We start from the raw sequence: 9,746 nt of genomic DNA on the forward strand, positions 1-9,746 counted from the left end.
TCCTTTTTTTTTATTTTCAAGTAGTAGTAGTCTCATCTGGATACTCATTAAAGCAGATATTTTCTCACTGCTAGTACAAACTTTATGAATGCTCCTCGTACTTTACAAGCTAATAAGAAAGACCATTTGCTTAATAAATGAAGGTTATTTAACGAGCAAGCAAGCATTTTTTAGCAAGCTAAGAAAGTTAAATAATTTACTCACAAATGAATTGGGATCTTGTGTTATTTACCTTCTGTTCACTCAATCTTTTTGTGCACATGTTTCTGTGCTGTTCATAACATACTTTGAGGAGAAAGTTGGAAGTGTGGAAATAAGTTTTCACTGGTGGTATTGTGGCTCTTCCTCATGGCTTTCCATGCAATGGACATTTGCTTTAGCTTACTTAATCATTGATAAGCTGTGGATATGCGCATGCATGCTCATTCCTTCTCATGACTTATGTCAGCTGTAGTGGCCTGACCTGAAGGTGTGTTAGGTGAAACTCTTACATTGCCTGTGGGTAAAAAGCTACAAATGACTGTGCTCCTATACTTATGCCACTTCAAGCACCGCAGTGAAGAAACAAAATGAAGTTATAATAAAGGACAAATTGAAAGACATTCTTTCTATTAGGTGAGAGGCAGCGGTGACGGGAAGAAACCGAAGCAATAGTTTCAATATGTTTCACACACTGGTGGCATGTCAATTGCGTGGCCCCCAGAGATTGGCTTCCAAAGTTATGAGTTCAAAGCAAAGCTTTACAACTGGCGGGAGTGAAGATTGCTGCTCTTCCATTGTCTGTTAACGATGGGTACCATTATTGTTGTCTGTCTTTTCAGGAAGAGTCATGTACAGAAAAGACGTCTGAAATTGTACAGAAAGCTGCAGAAAGCATTGACCGCATCAGGCAAGAATGCAAGGAAGAGATGCTGGAGTACCACCATATCCTTGGTAAGAGAGATATGCCATTGGCAGCATTCTTGTGTTTGCATGCTTATTTTTATTGGGATACAGGGAAACGTTACAGCAGTTACGACAGAAAATGTATGTTTACTATCTTGGGCTGCTTTGTAGCATTGAAGAAAAGGAAGCATTTCCTACTACCAGGAGCCCTTCACTTCCTGCTGCTGCCTTTTTTGCTATTAGTTGAAAATTCCTCTGCAAGTCTTCAAAACGAGAAAGGAAATTGTGTGGCAAACTGAAATATATATTCTGCTGGGTACCAGGACTTATTGTTGCTTATATTTTAGGACAATGGCCCTTTTCTATAGACACAAAATTTACGACATCTCGTGTGCTGGCAAAAGGTTGGAGATGGTCAAATAAAGCACAGGAAGTAATTGCATGAGCTGTTATGATGCTGAGGAGACAAATGACACGCTGAACAGTAATTTGATTTATGTGCATGAAGAAGATAATGAGATTAAAAGCAACACTGCACATGCTTGTTTTCATTTGTCCATGTACGTATCTGTGGCATAGCTACAGATGGCCATGTCCCAGTCATGCAATTGCTAATCTGCTCTTTGCTAGTTCTGGGAAGTAAAGTATGCAGGCATGGGGCCTACTCGCCTGTGCAATGCTGGAATCCAATTACATTGATGGTCACAAAAACCAGAAAATTGTGCCTCTATAACCAGTTGTCACCATATCTGGATTGACATTGAAGCAAACACCTAGGAATAATCACACAGTTGTGTAAGAGCAGCAGTTTTCTTTCTGCCATCTTTGGCAGTGTGCAGTATCAAAAGAGGGCACAATTAATACTCTCTTTTATATGTCAGGTGTAACGTTGTAGGAGCTACAGCAGTAGCACAGTCATTAAAATGCTGCCCTATGGTTACAAGTACAGCTAAACCTTGATATACTGAAGTGTCTAACTTTTTAGAACTTCTTGTCCATAGAACACCATGCATTTTCAACCTCAATATAACAAACAGTGTTTATACCCAATTTCATTATAACAAAATTTCACTCACACCACAAAGGAATAGCGACGCAATAAATGGAAACTGCTGGGAGCGCAGATGGTCAAATGGTTGAATAACTTGCAGCTGCTTGCAAATGCACCTCTCGAATCACACGCTGCCCGGCACCCCATTTTGGAGGTCATAACTGGCAAGTGCAGCCTCGACTGAGCATACCGCACATTTGTATGAACTGTATTCTGTTCAGAGATTAAGTTAATTCTTTATTCTGGTGCCGTGGCAATGCCTATAATGAAGGGTATCTTGCAAACATTCTACTTGCATCCAGCAGCTTACTAGAGCCAGCAGCACAAAAACGTAACTACAAAAAAAAAGAAAAGAAAAGGTGCTTTAGTAAAAAAATAGCCGTTCTAGTGAAGCGACCACTTTCAATGCCATTGATAACTTTGATCTTCATCTGCAGCATGAGTCCATTGTGTAGGTGTTTCTGTGCCGCCATCAGCAAACATACCGCTCACCAACATTGCCAACACAAAGAAGCCACAGCCAGCCACGACCACAGTAGAGCCACACTAACCATGACACTAACAAAAGCCAACATATGCCGCCTTAACGTTAACATAGAGAACCAGAGAAAAAACTCGAAAAGAAAGGCAGGAATGGCACAAACAGTGATGTGTATAGCGATGCCGCTAACATTTGCTGCTCAGTTTCATTTTTGGTTATATTTTTTGTTTTTTTGTTCCATTTACCCAGAGTTGGAAAAAATGTGCTTCCATTTTACAAACCTCTCTCTCTCTCTTTCTTTTTAATGCCTTCTGCATTCAGAACCAACCAACCATATGGCTATTGTTCCGTTTAATGAAGTGCCAATTTCATTTAATTACCAAAATTCTACTATACATGGTAATTGAATATGGCTTTGACTTTCGTGTGGTTTGTTGTTGGAATGCATAGATGAACATTGAACAAACTATCGAGAAACAGCACTCTGTCTAATGCTAGAGTTGTGTGTGCTTGTTACAGGTTAAATAATAATCTGAGAATTACAGCTGTCACGAGAAATGGCACAGTTAAATGCAAAAAAAAAAGAATTTTTTTGCAGTTTTTCTATTTCACTTCTGGTTGCTTCCTGCAAGGACCTTCAAATCTTTACTTTGATTTTTCAGCGTTGACCCTAAAGGAAATGAGAATATGCATAGACCTCGAACATAAGAAAACAAAAGCGTCCCTTACTGAGAAGCATGCGGTAGACATGGCTGCTGCTATATCAGAAACGAAAAGAAAACAATGGGTAAGCAAAACTTGTTTTTTTACATTACTGATGTGTATTATCCTTTGCTTGCAAGATTTCTTCCTCTCTCACCTTTCTTGGTCCTGTTTATTAGGAAAAAGATTCTCTGCGTCGTTGTCCTGCGGTTTCGCTGGCTCGCTCTTATCAATAAAGCTGTGTAGTATTACACAATCTTTGACACTCTAAGCACAACATGTCTAGGTAGTGCCAAGTTTCAACATTTCTGGTTGGGCATATTTTTCAACATTTTTGGCATGCATGTCCACAAAAGCGTTTCAGTGTTGTACCGTAATGAATATGCACCATGCATCTCTGCAGCATTACCTGTTCAGTGTTCTTGGGACCAGGGGACGTAAATCAGAGGTGGCTGTGCAGTGGCAAGACATGTTGCACTGACACACTCCTTTTTTCTTATTTGGCTTATGCACGGTTTACCTTCTATAACGCTGCAGCCTTTTACTGTGACAGCACTCGAACGCTTAAAACTTAGTTTGAAGTGACCATCTATTTGTACATCTATGCTTTCCATTGGGCTGTCATCGTCTTGTAGCAGTCACTGTTGTCAGGACCCCACAAATGCCCAGCTTCACTCTTACCTTACAGTAAGGAAGAACATATAGCAACGGGGAAAAAAAAAAATTTTTTTTTTAGCCCCCACCATCATTGCCATTGGCTATCAAACACTTGTTCCTGCAGGACAGTGAAATTAGGAGCCAGGCACGGTAGCCGCTAAGCTACTACTGTCCAAAATCATGCATTGTAATTTATGCGTGGTTTTGTGGGCCGGTACAACTTGGGGAGTGGTGGCATCTATGCACGTATTTTGTAGGCCACAGCAGGGCAACACCATAGCAGACAAACGCAATGTTGTGCACATTGCAAAGAAAGAAATTGTTCTTGTGAATTGGCAGTGTTCATTTTGAGAATCTGCCGCTGTCACAGTAAATGAGTTTAGAGCCAAGGGGATTGCTGAAATCTGCTCATTTCTACTTTTCCATTGATGAAGTTCACAGTTGAGCATTGCAGATGTGGTTGTTGATTGCACTCGTGCAATCCAGAGCATTAAATAGCTGACCTTGTTAACGGATAGTCTTGATGCAGCAAAGGCAAAGGCCTCTAGACTTCATCTACATGCCTTTGCCACATGGTGACTCTGTGAATGAGGTCAGATTTTTAATACTCCGGATTATTTGACTATTAGCTTGCTAGGCAAGTTTACACCTTGATGAGCTGAGGAATGTCTCAACAGTCATGGCAGTGCTGCTAGTCATTCATTTCCACTTCACGTTAGGTGATGTGAACAAAGGCACGGAAGTAAAGCCCCTATATATAAAAAGTAGCGCCATTCTTAAATCTTGCCGCCACCGCGCTCACCCCGGCGTTTCCTCCTCGCCGCCTCCGGTCGCCCCAGCCTCCTCCGCTCCCCCATTGGCCAATCCATGTCACGTGGAAGCACGCGTTGCGCTTTTTTTATATTTTTTTCTTTTCAGCGCGCTCCGACTGCCATTCTCAGGCCTGTGCGACGAAAGTGCTGTACGCACAAACGGATCAAACGTGTTAGGGACAAGAACTTCATTGTGATAGCATGCTGCTGCGCCTTAAGTTGCCGCAACCGACAAGGCGAGGGCAAAAGGCCTTTTTTGTTTACCATCCGGCGTGCGCAAACGCTTGCTGCACACTTGATATTTGCGCCGTGTCGCATCGTCGCGTTGCTACTTCCAAAACGGCACTATTAAGACCAGTTACTGACTAATGAAGCAAAATCGCACCTCAAAAACTTCTCCGCAGGGCGCGATTAAAGTTTTCCTCGGATTTCCTCTGGTAGTGCGTTAGCTGTCGTCTGCCACGGCAGGCCCGACGCAGGCAGCGCCACTGTCGATATCGCGCCTCGATCGCGCTGGTCGCGCCGAGCGCGATAGTGGAACGGAGGAGAAGGGAAGTGGATGGCGCTACTTTTTATATATAGGGGCTTTACACGGAAGGGGCTGGTAGCACCATCTGGTTTTAGCTGCACAAACCGCTGGTTGTGAAGGGTCTATATTTTTTTGGCATGTCTATGTTTATGTGCCATTTTGTATTGGTCCTTGCCAGGTTCTATGAATCTATTGTGAATGGCTAACTAACTTAGTAGCGCGATTCTGTAATGTGGTTCCAGATTTTATTACAATTCTTTTTCTGATCCATTCTCTTCACTCTTTGCTGCTAGCTTGGGCAGAACATGATGTGGCATTTAGACGAGCATCGCCGCTATTGATGTCCATGTGGAATCATTTGCCATGTTCACCGAGATCAGCCAGCTGGCATAATTGAGGGGAAAAAAATTGACCAAAAGACAGGATTCATTACAATATGTTTAGCATGTGCTAGGAAAGTGGCATTATGGATCAGGCGTCGGGACTGTACAGCTGCCTTGCCTTGGAGTGTCTATAGTGAACGTAAACAGTGGGTGCTTTGAATGACAACTGGGAAGGAAACTTACCTTACTTAATACATTGTTCACGCATCCTGGTTGCTATTTTTTCAGTGTGCCAACTGCTGGAAAGAAGCAGCGTTGTACTGTTGTTGGAACACCTGCTACTGCGACTACCCCTGCCAGCAAGCTCACTGGCCAAAGCACATAGCAAGCTGCACCCAAGCAAATAATACAAGCCAGCAAAATGCAGGAGTTATATTGAACAATGGCCCCACCATCACCGAGCTCTCTCTGTCTGCAGGCAAAGGAGCCACTTCTATGTTGGTGTCTACTGGTGGCTTCCCAGCCTCTACACATACTATGGGAGGCCTTCCGTTTGACCCTGTTGAATAAATGTTTTGCTTTTTCTGTATGTTCTGTTCTTGGCATTCATGTCTTCTAACTGTAGGTCGGCATTCTCACTCATAAGTTACACCCCCCCCCCCTCCCTTCCATGACTCATGCACGCTCCACACTCATTCCACAGGCGTGAGAGCGTCAGTGAGTGAAGAAAAGTGTAAGTGGACGTGAGTATAAACGAGAGTGAGTAAGAGCAGGAGTGAATGCCAGTTAACGTTAGTACGAATGAAAGTCAATGACAGTGATTTTAAGTCGACATATACGAACGTGAGTTACTGTCAGCAAGTGAGAGTCTATGCGAGTATGTTATAGATGCGAGTATGTTTTTTAATGAGTGCCGGTGAGTGAGAGTGGACACGAGTACGAGCGTGAGTGAGTGTTGGTGAGTATAAGTGGGCGTGAGTAAGAACGTGAGTGAGTACCGTCGAGCGTGAGTACACATTAGTGTGAGTGAGTGGAGAGCCTGCGAAAGTATTGGTGAGGGAGTATCCACCTATTTCGCCGACCTATGCTTCTAACACAGTAGCAAATTATTCCTAGGTCTCTGGTGAATTGCTGTCGAGCATTAGTAGCAGAATCTCAGGTGGCCTGTCAAAAGCATTCTATATTGTACCAAAGAGATGATTGCAGTGGGTGATTGTGTAGGTGGCATGCCAGTGTGTTGTTTAGTGTGATCACACATGTATGACTAAACAGACCTCCATTTGTTAACCATTTGTCAGTTGGTTTTCTACCCTTTCACCTCACACTTCATGCACTGCTTGACATCTAGCTCAGTGTCAGTAATAACTAGTGCCTCTCAAATATTTGTAACGGAACCGATTTCACCTCTATCATACATTCATTGTTAGATTTTTTTTAACACGAAAGTGTTTTATGCCGGGGTCCACCAAGACTTCACTGACGTATTTCCGTCACGGAAATACGTCACACGAACATACACGAACATAATACAAAGAAAGAAACCAGAAGAAAAAGTTCCACAAACATGCAAAATTTGGAGATCGAACCCACGACCTCTCGGTCCGCGACGATAGATCGCCGAGCGTTTAACCCATTGCGCCACAAACGCATTTGCAGAGAGCTACACAGACGCGCCTTATATATCTAACACTCCTCCGTGTACCCGCGCTCTTGCTCGGGGTGGTGCCGCCGCCTACGAGCAGAAAAGAGAAGTACTACATTATGACACTAACGCGCACCGACAGTATAGTGCCTAGAATATACTTACTAGTGTGCCGACCGCCGGGAGTTTCCAATGGGAGACGCTGGCACTGCCGGTGATGCCTTCCGCCGGAGGCCCCCAGACGGCGACACTGTTTGGGACCGTGCTAACCGAGCGGCGCATCACGCGTCGTTTGCGCATCACGCGTCGCTTGCGCATCACGCGTCGCTTGCGCTTCGGGTGCACTTCGGATGCGCGTTCGTAAGCGCAGTCGGTTGCGGCGCGTTGTTGCTTTCGAGCAAGTAGCGTGTGGTGCCTCCGCACGTCATTGCTGGGGTTCTTTTCTGTGCGCATGGTTCGTACTTGTGTTTGTTCACGGACGGAACCGACATGTCGTCGCAGAAAACGAGGCGTAAACACAGCACCTGTTTTGTCCCATATTGTACAACTGGATACCGCTCAAATAACGAGCAAGTCTCATTATTCAGCGCGCCTGCTGACTGGCCAGAACGTTTTGCCGAGTGGGAGAAGAATATAAGAGTGCAGATCGAAGGCTAACTCTGGCGGCTGTCGCTTGTGAGAAACACTTTAATAATTGCTACATTGAGCGCTCGTTCAAAATTAGTTGACGGTGTGTCGCCTATGAAAATGTGCCCTGTTTAATTACCTTCATTTATGGTAATTAATTTAATTTATGGTAATTAGATACAACTTGGTGTGAATTTAGCATTTGTGGACATGTCTCGCATATAATAGTTTACTGTGGAAAAAAGTTACACTTCTTCGGAAACCACGTATTTATTTATTGGTATTTTTCGCAGAAACACCCCGTATCGTGTAGCGTTATAATGATAACTGTGCATACGATCGTTTGTAAGTGCAACAAAATCATATTCTTTCGATTACGCTTTGCACCTCAACCAACGTTCCGCAGAACGAAACGGGCTGGGACAGTCCATTGGCGTCTGTCGCACACGCGCGCGTTGGCTAGAGACGCCGCTCGGCATAGCACGGTCCGTACGGCTATCGCCGTCTGGTGGCCGCAGGCGGAAGGCATCATTCTCCGTGCCACCGGAAAGCCCGCGGTCGGCACACTAGTAAGTATATTCTAGGCACTATACCGACAGTGAACGCTTCGGTGGTCTCAGCACTACGACGCCTCGATGCCAGCATTCGAAGGGACGCTGGCATCAAGAAGCACTACCAACGCCGCCAACGTTCACCGTACTCAGCACAGCGGAGCGTGGCCTCCGCAATTAGCTCTGAAAATGTTTCTGAAGTTGATCGCGGAGGCTGCAATTACGACGCGCTGTACGCGCTGATTTGACTCGGTGACGATTCAGATACGTGCTTTGTCTTGCGCGTTGTATTAGTGTGTCAGTTACGTGCTTCGTCTTTCGCGTTGTGCTAGCGTGTGCAGCGTAGTGCAGCTTCCATATGCACGACGGTTGCTCATGGTCATCGACGTTGGTAGTCGTGATGGAGGAGACGTGCCACCAGGCGTCAGCGTGGGTGCATCAACGCCTAAGGGCGCTTTAGCCACAAAACACCAATAGACATTATATATCAATGTGCAATAAACATTACACTACTTCTGTGAAGACACGTTTCACTTTCGTGTTCTATACCGATTCCTATATAAGAGGGATCAACCACATTTTTTTACTTTACTCTCTGAAAATATCTCAAGTTGTCCTGAAAAGCTTTATCAGCCGAGTATTCTATGCCTGCATAAATGGGATGCAAAATTCAGCAATCCTTTAATTTTTGCTCCTACATGTTACATTTAAGTAGGGGTGTGCAAATAGTTATTTTTGAGGCCGAATTGAATAGTGCCAGAAGCAAATCGAATCGTATACAATGAACAGCCGTTAACAATTAACTACAATTAATGTAACAGTTATCAAGAATTAACATAAAATGATTTTCACATCCCAGTGTTCGTAAAGTTGGCAAGCTTCTGTCATTACATAGTACATTATAAAGCATTTATTAAAAGCAAAACTGGAGCATTGGAAGCAAACAAGTAGTTCCTTCGCACGCACAGGACTCTTCAGAGAGTGCAAATGATGGCTGTACAGCCTGTAGAGTATGGCTACCTAAAGTAACATAGCCTGCTCCTCTACGTAATTTCTCATGTTCTATGCCAGCAGAGATGAATATTTACTGTACTTTTGCTCCAATTTTATGTTTGTTTGGGGGCAGTTGGCGTTCTGAAATATTTGCAATTGCGAATAGTGACTATTCAATTCGGTCTTCGAATTGAATAGGACACTATTTGATTCGTTATTCGAAAGTTTTGAGTATTCGCACACACCTACATGTAAGTATTAGATGTCAGGCCTTCTTGCCCCATCGCACAATGGCGTGCAGGTAAGTAACATGGTAACCCTGCTGTTGAATGAAAAGGTACCTTGTCAAGCAGCTGTGGCAGCGAGCATGCTGGTGTTATCATAAAAAGAAGAGTGGAGCCATTAAGTGTTGCATAATTTTAAAAGAGCGTTACAAGCCTCCTAAAGTAGTGCATGTGAACTTATAGTTTATAGTTTCATTTATTCGGGATCA

At 43.9% G+C, this 9,746-nt stretch overlaps 1 protein-coding gene across 4 annotated transcripts in view; it reads left to right on the top strand.

Annotated features, from left to right (window-relative positions):
- The window catches only part of LOC119461434 (protein kinase C-binding protein 1-like), a 48,512-nt gene extending 42,488 nt beyond the window's left edge, over positions 1 to 6,024 (top strand). For all 4 annotated transcript variants that reach the window (XM_037722734.2, XM_037722737.2, XM_037722735.2 and 1 more), the window contains 3 exons: positions 822 to 933; positions 3,080 to 3,204; positions 5,729 to 6,024. In XM_037722734.2, the coding sequence (XP_037578662.1) occupies positions 822 to 933; positions 3,080 to 3,204; positions 5,729 to 6,010 (519 nt within the window). In that variant the 3' untranslated portion in view covers positions 6,011 to 6,024. The remainder of the gene's footprint in view (positions 1 to 821; positions 934 to 3,079; positions 3,205 to 5,728) is intronic.
- The last annotated feature ends 3,722 nt before the right edge of the window (positions 6,025 to 9,746 follow it).

The sequence above is a fragment of the Dermacentor silvarum genome, chromosome 8 (genome assembly GCF_013339745.2).
Source record: "Dermacentor silvarum isolate Dsil-2018 chromosome 8, BIME_Dsil_1.4, whole genome shotgun sequence".
Taxonomy (NCBI): domain Eukaryota; kingdom Metazoa; phylum Arthropoda; class Arachnida; order Ixodida; family Ixodidae; genus Dermacentor; species Dermacentor silvarum.